General features: G+C 40.0%; 2 protein-coding genes across 3 annotated transcripts in view; one reads left to right on the top strand and one right to left on the bottom strand.

Annotated features, from left to right (window-relative positions):
- flt4 (fms related receptor tyrosine kinase 4) overlaps nt 1–2,668 on the top strand; it is a 46,841-nt gene extending 44,173 nt beyond the window's left edge. For both annotated transcript variants that reach the window (XM_032528545.1, XM_032528546.1), the window contains one exon: nt 2,043–2,668. In XM_032528545.1, the coding sequence (XP_032384436.1) occupies nt 2,043–2,262 (220 nt within the window). In that variant the 3' untranslated portion in view covers nt 2,263–2,668. The remainder of the gene's footprint in view (nt 1–2,042) is intronic.
- A 782-nt stretch (nt 2,669–3,450) lies between these two features.
- On the bottom strand, nt 3,451–23,408 carry ergic1 (endoplasmic reticulum-golgi intermediate compartment 1). The gene is made up of 10 exons (XM_032528553.1): nt 23,218–23,408; nt 16,254–16,315; nt 12,552–12,624; nt 12,027–12,121; nt 8,724–8,848; nt 8,078–8,182; nt 7,919–7,979; nt 7,586–7,686; nt 6,738–6,860; nt 3,451–4,696 (listed from the first exon to the last, which is right to left on the bottom strand). The coding sequence occupies exons 1-10, from the start codon at nt 23,235–23,237 to the stop codon at nt 4,589–4,591; spliced, it is 873 nt and encodes a 290-aa protein (XP_032384444.1). The 5' UTR covers nt 23,238–23,408; the 3' UTR covers nt 3,451–4,588.
- Between the last annotated feature and the right edge of the window lie 476 nt (nt 23,409–23,884).

Raw genomic sequence — 23,884 nt, 5'->3', positions numbered from 1 at the left:
AGACGACTTAGTCACAGTGCAGAGTCAATATGAGAAAACAGTCATTTTCTCCTGGATGGAAGCATGTAAAATGAAGTCACTCACAGCTTTATATGTATTGAAACTACAGTAGATTTGCATACATTTCTGCATGGGCAAGTAGGAGTAAGCAACAGTCAGTCATTCAAACCCATGACCATTTGAGAATGAAGACTCAACAATGTTCAAAGAGCGGTAAACCGTTATATGCTATAAGTGAGTATTAAGACACATTTATCCAGCGACTCACTCCTACTTACAGAAAGATGTAGGAGGAACCTTTAAGAGCGGCTCTGAAGTGAGTACATGATTCATCCCACTGTACATTCAGAGCAGTAAAAGCAAATCAGACATTCTATCCACTTCTGCCCTATTGTTGAACACATTACAGAAAGCTAGTACCACATTGACAAGGAAGGCAAAACATAAAAAAAATAAAAATGGAATCAAAAATGGAATCAATGCATGCATAGGTGATGCTATAATGCAGTGGTTCCCAAACTTTTTCAGCTCAAGACCCAAAAGAGAAATTTGGTGTCTCCCCGGGACCCAAATTTACAAAAATACACCATAAATCATTGTAACATCTACATTTTTAAACTGTGGACAAAAGACAGAACAAACCATGAATTTAAATGCATATGAAGTATATTTATTCCATTATAAAAGTAAACAAGAACAGAAAAGGGGTCTATTCTCCTTTCTGTGTCTCACCCCTTTCTCAACTCATTTTCTTATCCCCTCCCATCATCCCTCAGTACCGACACCAACATTTTTTTGAATAATGCTGACTTGAATTTAATGAGATGTATGTGGCTGGTTGGAGATATCAACCAGCTGATCAATTCTTGGTTTGGTTTTTGAAAATGCCATTCTGAGGTCATGCTGAGCATTTGGTCTGTTTCTGTATTTGTTTTTCAGGTATGCTAGAGTCGAAAAGCCAGAGATTGATACGCATTTTACTCTGCCAATTGGCGACCCAATAAAACGGGTCTGCGACCCATTTTGGGTCCCACCCTAAGTTTGGGAAACATTGCTATGATGTATCAAAAGTGTTTCTGGACATTGCCAGAAAGACACAGCTAAAACTGGCAAGGTATCAACTATCCTAAGCTGAATAATACACATTGATTTAGACAATATATTGTTCATTATTACCAACTCGGGTTACTCCCTGAGTTGGTAATAATGAACCATATACTAGCTCTCGTAGATTTAGGAATATTTTGGTCAAAAGAAGTATTATTAGTTCATGTTTATTCTTAAATTTGAGATTACGAACACATACTGGATAAGGCTGTCAAGATCCATGTTTGTTATTGCCAACAAATCCCATAAAATGTCCAAAAACAACAATGTGTTAGTCCACATATCAATACCTTGACTTTCTTCTCGGTCTGTGGCATTCAGCCTGATGGGTTCCAACTGAAGCCATGTTATAAAAAAATAGTTTGAGTTATTTAAAAAAAATTAACTTCCTATATCAGCTGGGCCCTGTAGTTTTTTCTTTCCTTTCATACATTACTAAAACAGGAGTAAATAGTGTATTTGTTGGGGACTATTTTTAGCGAGGGAGTATTTATGTATCTGACTGGTGTATGTGGGATTGACCCAGTACAACAGTGCAGCTCATTGATGCGTTTAATAGTTTTTGGACAACAGAACTCTATGCTACAGAGAAATCAGATATATTAGGCAACACAGAGAATACTAGTCAGTAGGATCAGTTGCTTCATTGTTGTTTTTTTCATGAGATTGCAGGACCCCAGGAAGAATAGCTTCTAGCATTGTCACTTAGGAATATTCACTTTTAACAGTTACAGGTTCAGAGCTTAAAGTCGGATATGAGGGAGTGTGGTTCTCAACTAATTTCCCGGTTAAGAATCAATTCTTACATGTCCAACATACCTACAGGTATCTGTAGACTGTGTCTCCCGGCTGCTGACTGTGCTAATGTATCTGCCTCAGTTGTCAGTACTTGACCATAATAATGTTTTTTTTGTTTGTTTTTGTTCTAAACTCAGTCGTATGGGCAGCAGCAGCAGCACAGAGCCTCTGACAGCCTCCCATGGTTCCCTGGGTCGAAGCAGCGGCGCCGGCAGCTCCATGCACCGTCCCAACTTCTTCAGCCAGCTTTCAGGACAGACCTTCTACAACAACGAGTACGGACACCTGTCCGAGGAGGGCTTCTGCGACTTCTTCTCCTCACCTGACGCCCTCTGCCCGGCCTCCTCCAACGTGTAATCAAATCAAAGATGCAGCTCGAGAGAATTGAGAAGGTTAAAAACAAATAAAACTGAAAAAAGTGGCAGTGCATGAGACAGCTCAGGGCGAGGGCGGCGTGTAGGCTTAAGTTACATCCCAGTAAAGATATGTAACTAGTCTTGTATTAATAAAGATCAGGTTATAGATCCTAGAGCTCACCTCTACTCATCTCTTTCTCTCTTCCTCTCGGGCTGCTGCCTCAACAACAGACTGAACTATATGTGCCTGAAATCCCTCTAACCAGCCACTGGGTGGCAGCATTATGACAAAAACAAACCAAGTATTTTCTATTCACATTTTTATCTTTTATATACAGTACTTGTCCTTCATTTGTACAAATTATGACTCCTATGGGAAAAAAAATAAAGAAATGTATCTTCTACTCGCTCTTCTCTCTCTGATTAATATGAAGTCAAAGCTGTCGTTATTCCACTGAAGGACATGTTCTAAGAGCTAATTTGCATTTGTCATGCTGCGATGAATTACAGGTCATCTCAAGCTCTGTGATGATCCACATAATGGACCAATCAAGGAAAACAAGCAGATATTTGTGCATCTGTGTCATTCAGCGGAGGTGGAGACGCTTGGTTACGTGACTCCATGAACAACGAAGAAGTGACGGAGGTAAACAGAGGGATGCAGGGTGAATAAAAGGGTGTGAGTCACACTAAGCACCTCTTATCAGAACTGGACGTAAGCCTGATGACAGCTGGGGTAGCTGAACCACCTCTTACATGCTCACATCAAAAAACGACAACCTGCTGGTTGTTGACACTGGCTGCCAGCTGAGGGAAATGAGCATCTGGGTGCAAAGTCCACTTCATAAACACACAATTACAGCCACTAGAGCTTAGTTAATGTTTAGAAATCAGATGTGCAAAGGTTTCTTTTTCAGTTTCTACAAATTATTGTTGATAAGGGTACCTGGACCCTACACGACCTGGCGTACGTTACTAGACTATTTCAGGTTTTTATTATGAAATCAAGTGAATTCTTGTACCTTTTCGGGCCAGATATATAAAATCCTTCCTTGTTAAACCTCAATTCAGTAGGCAAGGACTTTCTTTGAGTAGAGTCAGAATAGATAAAAAAGGAAATAAAATTAAAAGAACTAGTACAACATGTAAAATGAGCGACACCTTTCTTACAGAAACCTGAACACACAACTGGTTTTTATGGGACCTTTACTTGAGAAACACATAGCATTACAGACTCATTTAAGACAGAACAGAATGTAAAAGAAAGACTAGTTCCCAAGGGCTTGTGATCAGAGAGGTCTTATATACACACAACAGTACAAAAGAAAGAGGAACTAAAGAGGAAAAACACCTTGGCCTACAGGTTCCCTCCTTAAAAATCTTCTTTACAACTTTTAAAAAACAAAAACAAATTTACGTACCATGTAAAAAAATAAACTCAAACTAAATAAATTGATCTCTTATAGAAAACAACAAGACATTTACTATATTTTTGCAGTATTTCAAATGTAATGGAAATTGGTGAAATATTTGGTATACTAACTTGACTGAAAGGTAAACAATGATCTCTAAAAAGTGAATTTAAACAGTAAGTTGTAACATGCAATAGGTGCAACTGGTTTTAGTGGACAAACTCACATGAGAAATGATGATAACCCTGTTTGGTAGAAGAGGAAACTTAAAAAGGCACACAGTTTGAATACTGGAGATAAAATGGGAAGGGCTGAGAAAAAGGAAAAAGTGTTAATTACAGAAATACTTTAAAGTTCAGGCCAGTTTTATAAACCAGAACATTTTCCTTCAAATGATCATTCCCCTGCAGTTCTGGGAAAACAAACAGTACGGTTACACCTGTGGTGGCAGAAATTAACATTTTTTAAAATTCATTTAAACAATTAGTTATGTATTATTCCCTATTAATCACTAAGCCGTAACTTGAAAATATCCTGTTATATCCTAATGGAATATATGTGATTTGTGTTGAATGAAATTTAAAAAAACAGGCGCAGCCTTCAAATACCCATACTGGTTGAACCTTGCCACGCAGTACTTCATCTCCACGGTAACAAAAGACTGAAGACGGAGGAAGCAGACATGTGATAGTCGGCGTCCACGCGTCACCAGGGCAGATTGAGCCCGAGTGGAGCTTAAGAAACTGATACGCAGCCGTGCAGCCTGGTAGTTAGATCGAGTGCCGGAGCCACTTCATTGATCACGCTGGTACATTCTCCAAAAGGAAGTGGGTTCGAGCAGGATTGGATTTAGCTAACGGGCTAACGACTTTGTCATTATATAAATAAGATGTAGGGAGGAGTGGGGAGCAGTACTCATGACATTTTCCCAATCTGGATCTTCTTCCAGGCCTCTGAAGCAGTGAATATACAGGAGTCGATGATTCCTGCGACTGTAAACGTCCCGCCGACGATGGCACAGATCTACAGAGAAGAAGTCAATCTGTCAGTCTTGCCGTTTAAAAGCTTTGATGTTTTCTTCTCTGGTAATAAACGGCTTAATATCAGCTGCTTCAAATCACATTTTATCATAACATTACACTAACACCTCAGTATGCGCTGGCATTTAGAAGTGAGTCCTGCTGCAGCTTGACTCACAATCTTGAGGCATGACTCACAATCATAGTCATATCCCAACCCATGCCTCAAGTCATGATAAACCGAAACAACTCAAAAGACAAGTAACGGTGTAGCTCATCAGCCAGCCAGGCCAATTAGATCCTGACGACATTATCAGTCAGAAGAAAACCTTCCGATGAAGTGGTACAGGCATCAACCCAAATTCCTCAACCAACACGTCAGGAAGGGTGAGATGGCAGGGAACAAGAAAAGGAATTCAGGATGTAACAGAATTAATTTTCTTCTTACAAAGCTGGTAGGTGGACTTTATCTTTGGACAGAGCTAGGCTAGTTGCTTCCCCCTACTTCCAGTCTCTATGCTAAGCTAAGATGACTGGCTGCTGCTTGTAGCTTCAGGTTGAACATACAGGTATCCATTCATCAAGGTTTTCTCACCAACTCTCAAAAAGGAAGAAAATGAGTGGTTTTCCCAAAATGTTTAACAATTTCATTGAAGTTAAGGGCTTTAAAAAACCTCTTATGAGACCTTAAATCAAAAAAACGTGTGTGAAAAGTCCCAACATAGTTTTGCAAGACATACTTTTTTTATACCATTTGTATTTCCCACTCAAAAAAGGTATAGTGTATTAGGTGATTTTTTTGTCGACATGGGAGCAGTGCAACAAGCTGACATATTGTTATTTTATAAAGTTGTTATGGTAAATGTGTTAGCTAACAGTTGCCGTTTTACAGAGCCAGCAGACACGTCGCAGCATCAACATTTACCCGGAGTTCTGTTTCTGGCCACCCAATGGATGTAAGTCCAGTATTCACTCTCCTTTTAGCTCTGGCTTTGGTCTCCAGCGACTCCTGAGGGAAATATCTAACTCTTTAGCAGCTAAATGTTCTACCATGTTAACCAGCTAGTGGCTAACTTTGTAGGTCTGCTGTTTGGTGCTGGGCAGGAAGCACACAGTGGGTTCATCAGAGCTTTTTCGCTAAAAACAGCTGCCTGTTGGCGAGATCGGCAACAGTAAACCGAAGCAGTAAAGTGGCCAGCGGTAAAACCAAAACAAAGAGCTGAAATATACTAGAATTGTACAAGTAATATATCTTTCTATTGTTATTAGAAAGAACAGTAATTAAGGTAGCGTTACAGAAGCTATACAGAACATTCCCATAGAAGGGAATAAATAGTAGTCTGCTGGATGTGTAAAAAGGTAACCGTTTGCTTAAAGGTTTGCCATATCATCTGAAATGGTGATAATAATTTCAGTGTTGTGTTCACAGCTAATTTATGCTGTCCTTGGGCGGCAAAAAAACACTTATTGCAGCTTTAAGTTTACGTTTAAAGTCTAAGATCATAACTTTCACTGTATTTAAAAAGGTCCCATAACTTGCTGCTTTTTGGATGCTTATATATATATATATATATATATGCGCCTTAGTGGTCCCCTAATACTGTATCTGAAGTCTCGTTCCCAAAATTCAGCCTTGGTGCAGAATTCCAGCCACTAGAGTCAGTCCCACAATGAGCTTTCCTTAGTATGTGCCATTTCTGTGTCTGTAGCTTTAAATGCTATTGAGGAGGGGGGAGGGGGGCGTGGCCTTGACTAACTGCAGGGCAAAGCAGAGAAAGAGGAGGTAACCTGGAATCTTGCCCCTTATGACCTCATAAGATTTTAGGTTCCTTTCTCTTTCTCGGCCCATCTGAGTTTTCATTTTCTCAAAGGCAGAGCAGGATACCCAGGGCTCGGTTTACACCTATCACCATTTCTAACCACTGGGGGGCCATAGGCAGGCTGGGGGAACTCATATTAATGTTAAAAAATAATTCATAAAGTGAAACTTTCATGTCATGAGACCTTTAGAAGACCATGAACTAAAATAAATTGCCTTCACTCACTGTTGTGATGAAACGGTAAAAGGGCTGTCTCTTCTCTGTGTACTTGACTGTGATTGGACTGAGGTCGTATCGGAACCAGATGGCTGGGATGATCCTGCCCGTGTGGCTGTAAGCAACGTACTCCTGTGTGGGATGTAAAAAAAGAGTATTACAAATTTTGATGAGTTTTGGAGTTGCGGCATGTGAGAGAAATCGATTTCATAAACACTGAGACGGTTAATCCCATTATGTTTAGAAATCAATTTAGAGCAATCAGTTATTTCATTTTTATGCCTAGTAGTGGTGGCGGCGCTGGTTATGAGTCTTAACAGAATTGGTTTAAAGGATAAAGTTACTCAAAAGCCATAAATGATTCATTGAAAATGATCTTGGAAGAATAAAAACTGATGAAGTAAGCGGGACGCGGTAACAACGTGTTTATATGAATCCCATTATGGCAAAAACACACTTCAAATTCACCTGAGGAAAAAAAGCTGCACTGATAGGTGTCTCAGCTGGACCTTCATTTGTTCTTTGGCAATGAGATTTTGGAATATTCTGCTCAGGCACGCTGATCCTCCTCTAATCACAGCTGACCTGCACTGTTATTACTCTATACCCAGCTGTCAGTCAATTCAGTTCTAAGAAGTGTGTTTATGGTTTGTTGACATCTGGGGAGCGTTTCCAGTCACTAGGGGTGAGCTTTCACTTCCGGGTCAGTGCACCAGTTAACACGGTGATACATGCTCTGGCCATATGTTGGGATGGTCCCGCTGCCTTGACATGTGCAAAAACAACCTATGACGCAGAGGGCAGGACCTTACAGGTGAGAGAAGATTCAGAGAGGGATAATAGGAGGGAGACAGCACCTTGTTGGCTACCGTGTACTGGTAGGAGAACCTCTGTTTGCCTGATAGGTCCTCATACACTGTCGGAACAATCTTCAGTATGTAGTCATGTGAGGCCAGAGCTGCAAAAGAAACAAAGTGATTTCAAGTTCTTTTTAAAAAGTGTCCAAAAATGACTGTAGTTTTAATCATGATGACTAGCTGGAGCTTTTCCATCCGAGATAGAGTGTCAGCTGTGGTTCCACTTTGGATTCCTTTGACATCCACTTTGTGACTCATTTCATTGGATAATCCCATGTTTTACATAAATGGCACAGTGGTTATGTTGAGTACATGTGCAGCGTGAATACTTACGATTAGATGACAGCCTGTCAGCCCCTCCTAACGCATTGAAGGCTCCTTGTACTTTTTTTACCTGCGGGACAAAAGAAAGAAAAGTAATCTGCCTTGATACTGTAAATCTTATACATGTGTCCATTGTTTTCGAGGTGTGTTTGTAGTGCATGTCCCAACCTGGAGCTTTTCTCCAAAGGCCAGCTTGTGGATGTTGTGGGTCATGTCTGGGCTTTGGGGCTGCGCTGTAGCGCTGTGTGTCGACACATGGAAGTTTCCTGGCACCTGGACACACACACACGGACACACACATACACACGGACGCACATGCAACACATTTAGTTAACTAATGACCTAGTCTGAACACACACATAGTTGGTTGGGAAACTAAATGGCCCTTGCCACGTTTCACCTATTTCAAGATATTCCACGTCCAAGTTTGTTAAATGTACAACTGCTGAGTTAATCATTTTAAATGGACTGGAAAGACTGACGCACACGATGTTAGTAAGACAAACAGGGCCCAGACCGCAGGTGTTACTGAAGCTCAGAGTGGCTCCATTTAACATTACTCAATTAAGACTGGTGGAAGAAGCAGGTCGGCCTCATTCCTCTAGAGCAGGGGGGCTCAATGTTTAACTCAAGTCCAAGACAAATAAACAACATCCAATAGCTTATGTCCCACAAAAATGTCAAAAACATCTCATCAGAGCCACCATAATAGAGTTATTGAGCACAGAAACCTTGTCTTTCTCTGAAGTGGATCAGCCATATATAAAACTGTTACAACTCTTTGTCTCCTCTCCACTATGTGGTGAGGCCTTACTTTGTTGATGGTGAACTCTCCCTCAAAGCGACAACCGTCACCCTGGTTGAGAGGGATCTTCATGGAGTTGTCTATGTGACCGACCTCGTGGCGGCCCATCTCATCCTGGATGTCCAAACCCACCACTGAAGAAACAAGATCATAAAATATATGACAAACATGAAAGAACATGAACAGAACTATTAAACACTTTGCTGTTCTTGGTCCTTTAACTATTTTCAGTGCTAGTTTAATAATTGATTAAATCATTTGTTTAGCAAAAATACCAAACTAGGGCTGTAACTAACATTTATTTTCCTTATTAATTCCTCATTTATGTTGTTTTGATCAATCAACTTGTTGTTTCAGCTCCATACCAAACATTTGCTACTTTTTCTCGGTTTTGGATGATGAACTTTGAATTTAAATAAAATGAAAAAACTGTAAACACTGAAATTAGGAATACATATAAAAACTAACTTCTTTTTTTGACAAAACATGTTAATTGAAGATGTCACCACCATGTGAAGGGCATTTTCCCAGATTGTTTGTACCCTTCATGGGCTCAACAATTAATTAATTAATAAAATAAATTATAAATAATGCCAATAATTAATAGCTGCAGCTAGGGCTGCACAATTAATCGAATTTTAATCGCGATCACGATTTGGACTTCCCACGATCAATTTGCGTGATCAAGCGATTATTTTTTATAAGCGTCATTTCATTGAACGCTCCGGGTTTTTTGCAAAGCCAATCTCCCGCTCCATAAAGCCGTCTGCTCATGAGCCAGTAGAGTAGTTCACTGCACCCCTGTGCAGCTAAGTTTCTAGATGTAGACAGTCACAGAGGACAGCGTAGCGTGAGGAAAACTCACAGATAGCAGTCGGTAATACGTCAGTCTCAAGGTTTTACCAGTTTACCAGTAAACGCAACACTTTGTCCCATTTGTTGTTTTCAGACAACAGCAGTGACCAGTGCTAGTTAGCGTCTGTTAGCTGTTAGCTAGTAGCGTCTGTTAGCTGTTAGCTCTTCTAGGACGCACCGGTGCTAATGTCCTCGCATCCGCTGCAATGCTGTTTATATGGATTGGTTTAATTTTTGCGTTACATGACCCATTTCGTCTGTAAAGCCGTGCCTGTGTTGGATCTTTCTACGCTCTCTCGTCCTACTCTCTCTCTCCTCTTACTCTCCGCGCCCCGCACACAGCGCCGCCGGTCCACACTTCTGATATATGTCTACAGTTTTAATTTTTCATTAACACAGCTGTATATTGTTAAGTATGAGGGGCAAACCTGTATTTGTACCAGTGTTTCCGCGGTAACTGTTATCGCGGCCGCTACGGCGAAGAACACAGAAGAAGTTTTTGAATGCAGCTAACTTCAGTTGGTAGAGTAACAGCGTGTGAGACGGAGCTGCTGTACCGAAGCCTGGACCAGGACCAGAGATGTGACCCATGGCCAGAATATCATAGTTCATAAAATGCAGCGCAGTGAAGATACAGACGTTTAATACCACACGTGTGTGTATCCGCCGTTCGACCCGTGCTGGACCTGTTCATAATGAGTCAGCCGTCTCTCTGTGAGTAGCGTCCATCACACTCCCTCTCGCAGTTATAAATAGCCTATGTGACAATAAAATTTGTTTTGGTTAAAATCAACAAATAATCGTGAGAATAATCGCGATCAAAATTTTGATCAAAATAATCGCGATTATCATTTTGGCCATAATCGTGCAGCCCTAGCTGCAGCTCTATTTCTTCTTTTTTTACAGCTCTACCAAACAAGCAGTAGAGGAAAAGAAAAAAAAAGAGAAATTCGGCAGAGAGTGACACATGTAAACACACAAAGTCCAAGTCCAAACAGACCACCCAACCTGCCTGTCAGTATTTTTCCATCTAGACTTCACTTCACCCCCCCACCCCCCGCAGTCCGCCGTGTGTTGGCACACTGGCATTGCTCTATTTTCAGAGCCGGGCTGCGCTGTGTGTTGGCTAGCAGTGCAGAGAAGGATGTCTGCTGGACCTGTGCTTAAACCTCCCCCTGCTGTCGGTCTGACCTTTGACATTCAGGACAAGTTCGACCCCCCCCCCCCACATGTTTATACAAACCTCAAAATACAGAGCACATACATAAGTTTAGTCTGTCACTGTGACTGTGACTGAGCTGGTTTTTTTCTCCTTTTTAAGTCATTCAGAACTGGAAGTGCGTTCATGTAAAGTAGTTTGGGGGTAGGGGAGGGAATATTATAAGGTTATTACACGCGGTTCTGCTTTTTCATGGAGTCACAAATCAAGATCTGGCAAGCCGTAAAGGTCAGTGAAGGGAGACGGTGTTTAAATCTGGAACAGCAGAGCAGAGCAACGCAGAGAAATAAAAAAAGGGATGGAAATGCCAGCTTTTCCATGATGAAATGATTTCTCCCTCCAAGTAAATTTGTAATGGATGACAACCTGTTTGGAGGCCTGCAAACTAAACTGATGTACAACATTAACTCGCAGAGAGGGTGGCCGAGGAACAGCTCTACTTATTCCATGCAGCTGCAGTGTGGTTGGACCAGCGTGTTTGAGCTGGTATTTAAGAGGGCCCCACATTTCTGCAGGAAAAAAAAGGTTTAAATTCTGCAAATAAACAAAATCACCATATATACAATCACCAAGAGCTTTAATGGGAAGTGGCATGAGACGGACTTTGTTTAGGCATGCCATGAGTGAGCCCATCTAAACACATGGCCACCAGCTGTGTGTCTGCATGCCAACGCCTCTCTCACAGAAGTCTGGACCTCATTTTTCACACAAGCATCTATTAGCTTTGCCATTTTTGGATATCGCTTGAATCGAACGAATGTGTGTTTTCTGTGCTGCGGCTGCCCAAGCCTCGCCAGTTTGTGTGTGTGTCATTGGGCATAGTTTCTGGCGGGAGTCATGAGGAGCAAATAACCAGTGACTGCTCTCCGTTCTAGCCACTTCTCTGACATTGAAGTAAAGCAGCCGAGCCAAGAGAGGCACCTCAAACTGAGATCACTGTGTGGCAACACAAGATCAAACAGAGGCGAGACAGGCCGGCGGCTGGCCTTAAATCGAGTGTTATCTCGCAGCATGCCACAACACAGTAAACAAACCATAATCAGTCAACTCCATTATCTAGGGCAGCATTTATATTTTGCCAATATGCCGTGTAAAATGATAAGGCATGGTAAGTATGATACTGTCAGAAAAAGGGGTTTACCAAAACCCATAAACAATGTGTCAAAAGAAAACACACAAACAGGAAGTGTAATGCAAAGAAACATTGTAGAGTTGTATGTATGTATGTATATACTCACAATCACAGTGTAAGTTTGGCAAACTGATGTTTAAACTCACTTCTATCTTCCCACCACTGTCTTTATCAGGATCATCCACATACAGTTCATTTACACTGTAAAGGACAGAAAACGAGAAAAAATGGTTAGTTGAGTAAAGAAAAGACTACTTTCTGCTCCCAAAACACACACCACTTTAGCAGTCTAGGATTCATCGTCCGCCATATTGCAAAGAGCATTTGTGTATCTCTGTTAATGTCATTTTCTTCCTGTTTCATCCCCCATTACACATCGCCAAGAAGCTGACGTATGCACAAAGCCAATTTCCTGGAGAAAACTGCCTCCATTCACTGGTTACAACAAGGCCCGAGCAGAATACATCATAATGGGGGCATTGACAGTCATGATTAACTCCCCGTTCTGTATATTTCAGACAGCAGGTCCTGCGCCCGTGTGGCAACAAAGGAACTGTCTAGATTTGTGTGTTCAGCGCCAGGATATTACAAGGCACACCCTCTTTCTGACATCGGATGCTGTGATACCTACATTTCTGTGGCAATGAATCCCGTCAGCTCAGACAAGAACAGGAAGAGTATGAAGACACAGCAGAGGATTGAAACTGTGGGAAGAGACGAAGAAAGTTAGAATCAAAATCAAGTCCCCGTTGATCACACATTTAGCATTTATTTCACTTAATCTTTGATTACACCAGCATTTCAAGGGATGATGCAAACCAAACGAGTCGAGCTATGACCTAAGATATTGACATTAATGACATCACAGCGGTCATACATTTTTTTTCCCTAAATAGCTGGTTTACTGGCGGTGTTAAGTCTACCATTACGCAGGTCTTTAAAGACCCTCCTACACTAATAACACATTAAATACCAGCACAACAGGCAGCCATTACAGCATATCTGCTTTGAGAGCGGTGAGCTCATGCTATGCAATTCCTGCAAACAGCTCTTTTTAGGTTTCCTTAGACAAACTTACACACAAAAAAATCACCCAGGCAAAAAAATGGAAGAATCTTTAAGGATTTAAACTAAAAACTAGACAGAAACCAATGAATATTAACCTTAAATAAGAAGTATTTTTGTTCAGTCTCAGCATAAATAAAGCCTAAGATTGAAAAAGAGAAAGCAATCACGCCGTCTTTTTTTATTTCATGTGTCAAACTAATCAGCCAAACTGTCATACTAAACATGTGTTTACCAAGATAAATATGGAAGGAACTGATCTGTGTCTGCGCAACTGTGGTCTATCCGGTATGGCGAGAGCCTGGGTCAGAAAGCTCTCACTCAGCATGTGAGGTGTGTTTACGTGGCAACTGTCTCCTAGGATCTCAAAGTCACATGACCTTGTGGTTGAAAGGGCATCACAGCCAAACCTGCAGCTGGTGGAGGCTTTACATGAGGTAATGTTTAAACAACAAACAATAGGGAGTGTCGCCATGACACATAGTTCACCAATTCAGGTTCATTAAAAGACAGTAATTCTTTACTGGGCTTCAAAGGGCGCAATACTGGATGTGGATTACTAAAGATCAGCGTAATGGGCTGCTACGGTTTTAAACATCTACAGCTCCGCCATGGAAATACTGACTGGCCAAATGATTAATAAAAGACCTTACATGAGTGTTTTATTCAAGCTCATCCTACTCTGTGCTCACACATGGGGTGAAATGGGCTTTTTTTTTTTCTTTCTCAGAACAATGACAGAAAGAATCGGATAACACCATGACTCAGTCAGTAATATAAGAAACTAGGGCTGGGCAATATATCAATTATATAAGGGTATTGTGATACAAGATTAGATATGGTCTTAGATTTTGGATATCACTATATCGTAATATGGCACAAGTGTTGTCTTTTCCTGTTTTTAAAGGCTGCAGTACAGTAAATTGATGTCATTTTCTGAATTTACCTGACTGTTCTAGCTGTTTTACTGTTTGCCTTTACCCACTTAGTCATATCCACGTTACTGATGAGTATTTGTCAAAAATCTCATGTGTAAATATTTTGTGAAAGCACAAATAGTCAACCCTACAGTATAGATAGAGATGTTTGGTCCAAAATATCATGATATTATTATATACTAGCGCTGCATCTCCATATTGCCATGGGAAATGAGAATTTTGTAACATCAAAGGCAGTATAATTATATATTATGACAAAATACTCAGTCACAACAACAGATTGATGCATTATGTCCAAATCTAGAACAGCTCCAGAAACCACTCTGGCTAAAACACAGTTATTGTTCACAGTAAATACCGTAAAAATTAAAACCCCAAAAGGTATGTGGCCCTAAAACAGAATAACAAAAGCAGACAGTGGTCAATATGTGGCCTTTTGTGAGAAGGGGGGGGGAGTCTGTTTCTGGTCGCCTCTGAACCACGCACAAGCCAAAATGGGTGTTGACCTGCTGTGGGTGAAGCAAACACCCAACGAATCAACCCAATACCCTCAACCCTAGACAGTGGAAGGAGACAGGAAAGGGTGTAGACTGTGAACAGGAAGAACTTCCTAATGGGTGGAAGCTGTGCGTATATCTTTAGTCAATCCATTCTCTTTCCTGTCATCCAGGAAGGTGTTTATAATTGGTTTCAAACTGTTCCCCATTCAATGACAGCACTGCCTGTCCATTCTGTCATCAGTTTGGTAAGAGGTTGACATTTTGTTTTCCGTCGTCAGCTCTCCAATGAATTAACAATACTGGTAAATGACAGAGTTGCCAAAAATGTGTCATCAGTTTGTATTCAGTCAAGCAGTGAATAATCAATACAATCCCCTGATTACACAATGACATATTGATGACAAGCAGGAAAACACAAGACCTGACAGCAAAAGCATTCAGATTTCTTCTCATGACTTCTCAGGTGACTCAGGTAATGGCAGAGCACAACCATTAACATTCTTAACATATTAGTTTGGGTCTAAACAGGTACTTTGCCATGCTAAATGACTGTCAGGATGCACCTCTACGCTGGGACAGGCAGGAACTTGAATTACAGCTGCCTGAACTGTTCCTCAATACGTCATCCACCTCCCCCTAACGATAAGCTAAATAATACCGCTTCACTCCAGCTAGGGATACAAAGTTACTGGACATTGATTGTCATTTAAGAGAAGACAGTGTAGATAGGAGTGATAGAATATCAATTGAAAGGACTACTTGTGTTTGGATAAATACCTATGTTGTTGTTACTGGTTAATTTTTTTCACTTTGAAAAATATTGAGACATTAAAGCAAAAATGTTGCTATGACTAAATCAGCTAGTGAGATTGCTGAAAAGTTAATTATGAAGGGTTTACAGAAACATTTAAAAAGGAATAGTTCACCATCTTGGGTAAACACCTAATTGCTTTCCTGCCAAGAGTAGCCACCTTAGCTTAACCCTCATGTTGCCCTTGGGTCAAATTGACCTGTTTTCAGTTTAAAAAAAAATGTTGTCATAAAAAAAAGGTTGTCGAAACAAACGCGGAAAATGTCAACACCAAAAATATTAAAAAAAACACCCACAACATTGAAAAAGTGACAAAAATGTCGGAAAAAGCGATAATAACTTTGGAAACAAGTGACTATGGTTGACGGGAAGACAACACAAGGGATAAAGACTGGAAACAGCTAGCTTTGCACTTTTCAAAAGGAATCTAAATCAGTTTACCAACATCTCTAAAGCTCAATAATTAACATTAATTTGCTGTGGTTTTAATATGAAGCTAGAGCCATTAGCCACTTAGCTAGTCTTAGCAGAAAGAGTGGAAACAGCTAGATTGGCTCCGTCCAGAAACACCTGTAACGCTCACAAATTAACACATTCCAATTTGTTTGTTTAATACGCACATAAACTGACGTGTGAAGAGTAAAGAAAAACAATGAAACCGCAACCTTGACATTTGTTTGGTGTAAATTTGTTCTAAGCTGCTGGTAGGAGGATTAGGTTACCTTCAAACAGAGCGAGGTCTGGCTGTTTTCCCCGTTTTCAGCCTTTATGCTAAGCTGAACCAACTGTCTGTCTAATGGCGGTAGTTAAATGTTTTATGTACAAATATGATAGTATTTTTATTTATTTTTAGTTAACTTTCAGAAAGTAACCAAAAAGGAGTATTTTAGGTTTTTGACTGAATGGCAAAGAGCTTTATTGCACCAAACTGTATTTGATAAAACTATCCAAATAAATAAAAAAACAACTGAAATTAGAAGCTCATAATTTTGGCCTGTTGTGCGTGAAGGACTACTCACTGAACGCTCCCGTGTATGTGGGCTGGGTGAGATCTTTTGGCACTTTCCTGTAGATATCGAATCTGAGGAGAGAAAGGAAAAAAAGAGAATATAAACACTACGTGCTGAGAAAAGAAGTACATTCTGTACCCATAAAGCTGTGCGTGCAATATTACGGAAGAGTGGTGGAATGTTAGCTCTGGACTTGTGCCATTTCTCTCACTCACACAACCACACTCACACTCTCACACACACACACACACACATAAATACAGGAAAACACAAAGCCAACAATAAGACATATACCAATGGAAAAAAGGCTCACTGGAATCCTACACACAACTGCAGTAACAACTTTGATGGTTTGGTCTTCTTGGTGGTACTGTAAGTGGAAGTTAGTGTATGATCACACACTAGCCACATAAACAGTGAATAATCCAGGCTGCAGATGTATTCTCATCTAAATCTTTAACTTGACATTTACGTACTAACATTTGATATTTTCAGATTGTGTGTGAATCAGAAGCGGAGGAGGATCATTGCAACCTGACACAATAAACTCTCTTATGAAATACTGTTGTTGCCTATTTGGGGAGCTGAGAAGGTGAGGGGGGGGGGGGGGAAATCTGCTTCTCAACACCAAAACTATTTAGGCTCACAAGTTCTTTCACATGTCCTTTTTGGGCAGTGAAACGTTTTTGACCCCAAACTCCATCGCAGACAAACTCCCCCCACTTCATCAACTGCTTCCATAACACTCACATCTGTTCGCATTTCTTCCACCTAGAGCAGTCGGTGACATAACCACAGCTGATGCTATGCAGGGTGGGGTAGAAAGTAAGAGGGAGGGCTTCCTGTCCAGCTCCAAATCTGCTTCGTTTGTTATTTTGCCTCAGCTTTCACTCCTTTGTTTTCATCTACCGCTAACGGACCCCTGGATCCCACACTCCTTAGCCTGCGTCCCCTCAGCTCTTCCTCTCCCCATCCGTTTTCATCTATAACTTCCTGCGCCAATGTCCCATTAGTATTAGATCACTGTGTGCTAATAGCTGGCCTGGCAGGACACCTAGGGCAGACAGCATAGAGAGGGGCTGGGGAGGGGGGGTTCAGGGAGGAGTTGCTTTGTATCAGGATCAGAATAACTTCTAAAGTAGCACACTTCCTGAATGTTAAGCTTTCATGTGCAGAGGGAGAGTCTCTTTCCTCTCGTCCTCTCCACCCAGCCACTGCACTGACCTCCTGAGACCACCAGACAGGTGGAGCTCTGATATACACCATTGTCAGGTGAAAACCTTGAAAGTCCATTTTCATCTTTCTGACTTCAGTTTAAGGACCACCTGCTCCCTTGTAGGTTACGTTCCCTCAACACGGGAATTTCTGCACAAACCCGCCATTTAAAAAAAAAGTCCTCCAACCATCAATAGAGACAGCAACTTTCTCATTTATTTATTTGCCACAGGTTTTATATATATATATATATATATATATATAAAAATGGCAGCCATCAAAACTATGCTGTAAAATTGACTCAATTGAAAAGTAGACATTGTTGAAAGGATCCAGCGAGTGTCGCACTGAAGATTACGTCTCGGCAATTTCACCCGGCGTCGCTATGGCAAAATAACCCTAACCCTACATTGAGGGGTACTATCCGCAGTTGAAAACTAAATTGAGAAATGCATCTGCTACCAAAAGTGAGTTGAGATAAGATGTATTCATCCAATGGCAAATATATAAACTACTGTAGGAAGAGACCACTGAGCCTGTTTACACATACAGTATATGACTACATACAATGTACAAAATACATGATATCAAGCAAGTATCCTTTTAAATGACATATTAAATAAACTGATTATTCACCATGATTATTATTATTTATTTCAATTTAACAAAATTTGAATGCAAATTATATTAAGATCATACTGATATTATTTAAAGTATGCTTCACTATACCAAACTAGAACAGCCAATGTCACAGTTTATAACTAATGACACAACCTTTAATGCATTTTAAATGTGTTACTTATGGATATCCTTTTTGGGGAAATGGTACACACACTTCATGTACACAGCTCTTTTTAAGTTCTACTAAAAAGTTTTTTGTAGCTCATAAATAGATCTTGGGTTTTTTTATTTTCTCACACAAAAAACGAGCCATTTTAATATACTTGCCTGTTTGTTAAAATCATATATATTTTTTAACACACTGCACAAACCTCGCAAACAGTTGATTTGCCTTAGAAGTCTGTATCGAGACCAGGTTATAAATAGTTACAGAGATCCTCACGTCTTGCTGTAGAAGACTTATTTTTAACGGTCACGGTTTCCCGCTGCTAAATGCGAATATGAGCGAGGAAACTAAACCTCACTTGTCTGGTCACTCGAGACGTGAGATGGAAACTGATGCTACATGAGAACTTTAAATAGCCTGAAATGGACGTTACTGTACCACCAATAGCCTGGATAAATCTGGACACTAGGTCTAAATTACACTCAAAGTTAAAGGTTGGAGATGAGGACAAAAATGATATGAAGGCATCACAGCACTACCTTGATACTGATATGATCCAATATTTAATTAAGTAAGTAAGAAGTACGATTGGCATATGTTATTGTTGTTGCATTACAAATTATTGAGCTGAATCTGGGAAAAATGTGAATCTATACTATTTCTAAGTATATTTTAGTATTAGTTTGTTATGAAGTAACATACAGTTTATGAAATGTTTGAATTATTAGACTTTTATGCAGATTTAACACACTTCAGTCACATTGAATAAAATAATAAGATTGAATTTCTAAAAGTATAGTAAAGCATAATTTATGTTACACCAGTTGAAAATATATTTCATGGCGCAGGCGCGCTTAGGGTGACTCCAAACCCACTTCTGCTAGTTTGACGGAGGAAAAAAGGGTCCGTGCACCAGGCTGTACTTAGTGTCTTCCTTAATCATAGGTGTGCTTTGGGCGTAACATGCAATAAACCAATCAGTGTCATCTCTATTTCCTTTAATAGCCAGGGGAGTTGTACCTTAAAGCAAAGCTATTATAATGGCGGATTTGCACTGCCATATTTTTATTTGTAATCTTTTTAATCTTCTGCATGTGTGTGTACTGCTGCTCTTCCCGGTGTGTGTGTGTAACAAGCATAATGTGTGCGTGCTGTGCATGAGCCTTGGCACATTTTACCAATTTGCTGTTAAGATAACAATGAAATGCTGCACTATTGACTTTAGACCAGGTTCTTGTTGGTCTATGGTGCGATCACTTCCCACGGCCTCGAAACAGCAATACGCCAAGAAATCACCTGAACACGCCTCCCTGTAAGACCAGCACGCCTACGGGCGCAGGTGCATTTGCTATTTAAACGACGTGGGCGCTGGACGGGACATTGACAACCGCGTCGGTCTTAAAATAGCAAAGACACTTGCGTCGGGCTTTGCGCTGTGCTGCGCAGGGTGTAAGATATGGCCCTAAAGGTGACATGAAAAGACAAAACTAAATTTGTGTTGTTAAGAAATACACAAGTGAAGGGTATTTCTTTAAAGCACTGGAGTACATCATTTGAAATGTGCCGACTGAAATGTAATATGCAGTACATAAAATATTTGTCTACTTAAACACCGGATTACACATCTAATAAGCTACACTCATTTCCTGGTTGGAGAACTCAGTTTTGCTTCATTTCCTGCGCTCAGAACACTTTGTATTCATCAATACTAATGTTGACTCCAGAGAGTTCACCTCTGAGCCCATCATTGATGTCTGTAATTTCCTGAATTACAGTCTACACACCTCCCTCCGTGACTTCCCCACTGCTCAGTCTTCTGTAGTAAAAAAAAAAAAAGGCTCCTATGTTTTGTTAATGGTAAGAACATGATGTACTAACATCTCTCTGTTGACACCAGAGGACCGCTTTGAAAGGAAGGACCCTTACCAAATAAACCATATCTCGCAAATGAGTCATAGCGAGTCAGTACTTCATCCTTTTTTATGTACAGTATTGCTGAGTAAACCCACGTAATGAGTGTTTATGATGAATGTTCGTCTTCTCACATATGATCTTCTGACATCACAAGCTAGATGCAACACGTGCCCAGCTCTTTCTTTACGCAGGTTTCTACTACTCCTTCACCTGCCTGTTGAGTACGTCAAGTACCGAACAGTGAACAGACACCCAGATTAAAAAATATGACAACTACTGACACTGAGCATCCTCACTGAAGCTTTCAAGTCACAATGATCCAAGTATCCCAGGGAGCAGACTCTAAATCCTCAGGTTAGCCCAAACCAAACATGTGTGTCAAAAAATTACCGAATCTCAATAAATTAAACTTGGGGATGAAACCCTTTCAGTTATTCACTCAGAGGAGCAGCTGTTCTGAATTCTAAATTCTGAATGAGGTTAACCTTATTGGAAGCACCACAGAAACCCATCCTGTTACGCTGTTTTGGCCATTTACGGTAACGCATCGAGTAAAAAATGACTTTTTTTAGAACATTCACATTCAGTCTAATACACGTTTACGTGAAAGGAGATGTAAAGCATTTTAAGAAAACTCTTTATGAGTGCTCTCATGTCAGGTTGGTTTTTAAATGGATGTTTAGTTTATGGATGGAAATGCAGTCATTCTGTTGGGAACATTGGCATTTCTGGTTGGATGCTTGATGGACTCAATAACAAAAGAGTAATATATACACACACACACACACACACACACACACACACATACATACATACATACATACATACATACATACATATATATATTATATATATATATATACATATATACATATATACATACATTTTGAACTAGGACTGCAACAAGGCCTGTAAAAGTCAGGGAAAAATATGAATCACGATTTTTTTAGTTTACAATTGATTTCACGATTTTTTTCTCACGAAGGTTTTATTGGACACATGAAACATGATAAAACAAAACCAATTGGCAGTACCAAAGAGATTTTTTTGGCACCTATAGCACATTGCACATTACCACAAGCCTGTAATCATAGCTGCTTCAATCAAATCAAAGAATTTTTTACTTTTTGTCTTTAAAAAAAAAAAAAGACTCAAACCAACTAATCGATGATCAAAATAGATGGCGATTTAAAAGTTGACAACTAATCGATTAATCAATCACTCTTTGAAGCTCTATTTTGAATATTAAAGAAGAAAGCTTAGATTTATAATTAATTGATAATGAAGTAATCTATGGCAATCTAGGCTATATTGCTACACACTGTAGTGTGTCTGAAAGTAAAGTTGTAGTTAGAGGATCAATCAAACTATTTCAAGCTTTTTGCAGTGCGGGTTCTGTATGATCAGGGCATCAGGTCAGTGAAGTACCTGAACGGGACATGACCACTTGATAACCCCATGACACAACGTCCGCTCACAACCCTCAAACACAGGTCATCGACGGTAGTAGTGCAAACGAAAGTTACGCCAGATCCTGGATGTTGGTAAATTCATTTTCCCATTACAACACAGCTGTGTGTCATCTAGGGCTGCAACTGACCATCATTTCTATCAGCAAGGGGACATCTTCAAGTAGTTTGTGTTGTCCAACCAACCATCACACACCTCAAAATATCAGATTTACAGCAACAATAAAATAGAGAAAAGCAGCCTCATGTTAGAGAAGCTGAAACAAGAGAATGGTTGGAATTTTTGTTTCATAAATGACCATTTATAAATCTGATTATTAGAATAGTTGCAAACAATTATTTTCTCAGCCGTAGTGGGATCTCGCCTCGTAAATTCCATATTTCTACCACATTATGGTCCAAATGAGCTATCACTAATTACCAAGGATGAAAATCCTGTGCTGTGACCTCATGAAAAAATGCATTGACACACGTTTTAGTTTTCCCTTTTTCTCTCAAGTTTGTTTGGGACATATATGCCTTAGGAAGCTAAAACTATTAATCAATATTTCAGTGGGTCGACCACCCTAAAATTACTCAGCAACCATTCTGATAAGTTAATTACTTGTACTTTCTTTTTTTTTAAATACCAGTTTCATTTGTATGAAGAGGTTCTGCTTTTCTTTGTCATGTCCTTATAAACTGAATATCTTTGGGTTTTGGTGATACAAAATAAGACAGTTAAGTACTGTATATCCCCTTGGGTTCTGGGAAGTTGTGACGGGCATTGTTTCAATACATTTTAGACATTTGATGAAAGAAATCTGCATAATACTCATCATTAAAATAACCACTGGTTGTAGCCATAGTACTCTAAGTTAATACTTTACACTCAAATTTAAGAATTACGTTTGGATTGTAATCAAAAGAGTTTGACACAATATCAGTGAGTGACCACTGAGAGCAAACACCCTGTCCGTTAGTTTGATCAGGGTGCGTTATATTGACAGTTTCAGCTGCCCTGTAGGTGTGACTATTAGCTTAGTGCCTATTGTCCGAGTATCTATAGGTAAGTCAATGGGTCAAGTGTATTTCTGACTGTTTATTACCTGGTTTTGATGGGTTATTGGTGGCTAATGGTTCTGAATGATTTGACCCTTGTTGTGTATTGCGTGAATTAGAACTTTGAAGAGTAAACCAATCCATTTCGTTTGTGTAGTAAAACATGAAGCAATGGCAAAACTGTAGGCTATTGAATGTAACTGTTACTATGCCCTGACGTAACTGTAGCCTACGAAGTTTCACGTCTTGCAGCTATCAGGACGGATGATGAAAGCTGCACATGCGCAGGCAGGAACCCACACAAAAACTCTGGGCGCATACCTGAGATACCGACTCAACACACACTCCAGCCACATCCCCTGCGACAATGTAGCCTTTTCATGCCAAATGTAAAACACCACAGTTACAACTTTGACTCGCTCCTTCACGTTAGTGGCCGATGCTTTGCCAGCCGTTAATTCATCCGGAGCTCACAGGCTGTAAAAAAAAAAACCCCACCGCAGTCCTTTCATACCTTACCCAAAATGACCGGAAGCTCCGTACTCACCTCCTTACATCGAAAGGCATGATGTTAGCACGTTAGACAGGGGGGGTTAGCGTACAAAGCTACAGATAATGGGCTTCCACGCAGCTCTCTTCAATGCTACCGGTTGTTCATCGGTACCGGGCTGACGTCAGCTTAGGACGCTTTGCAAAAGCCGATTGGCTGAGAGCTAACGGTACTTCCTGTTCGCTCTGATTCTTCTTCCTGTGAGAGCGCTGCATCGTTGTCATGGTTTTATGGCTTTTGATTTACGTTCGTTGAAAAATAATTATAGAAACAAATTAATAATTTTGAAGCCCAATAATTTCAGATGTCTTAATTAATTAAACAAAAAAAACTTTTCGCCTACATTTTATGTAGCCTACTGAATGAAATTATTAGGCTACTCTTTTTTGTCATTCTCTCTCTTTTATTTTTCTTTTTTTTTTTACAGATAAATTGTGGTTGATGAATGTTATGAAAATTCTGAGCAATAGTTATTTCACAGACATATATAGGGAAGGCTACCTAAGGGTAGCCTACCCTTTTATTGAAAAACAGCACCACAAATATAATTTATTTCTTTATCTACTTTCACTCACCTAAAGGATTGTTAGGAACACCATACTAATACTGTGTTTGACCCCTTTCGCCTTCAGAACAGCCTTAATTCTACGTGGCGTTGATTCAA

Source organism: Etheostoma spectabile, chromosome 10 (genome assembly GCF_008692095.1).
Source record: "Etheostoma spectabile isolate EspeVRDwgs_2016 chromosome 10, UIUC_Espe_1.0, whole genome shotgun sequence".
NCBI lineage: Eukaryota > Metazoa > Chordata > Actinopteri > Perciformes > Percidae > Etheostoma > Etheostoma spectabile.
Note: the sequence above shows the minus strand (reverse complement) of the source record. Positions and strands in the feature narration are given on the sequence as shown.

Coding starts and splice junctions, on each gene's coding strand:
- ergic1 (XM_032528553.1), bottom strand. CDS start 23,237: ATGCCTTTCGATGTAAGGAG. Junction 12,122..12,551: donor GGATTCATTGCCACAGAAAT/GTAGGTATCACA, acceptor TGTCCTTTACAG/TGTAAATGAACTGTATGTGG. Junction 6,861..7,585: donor AGTACACGGTAGCCAACAAG/GTGCTGTCTCCC, acceptor CATCCCACACAG/GAGTACGTTGCTTACAGCCA.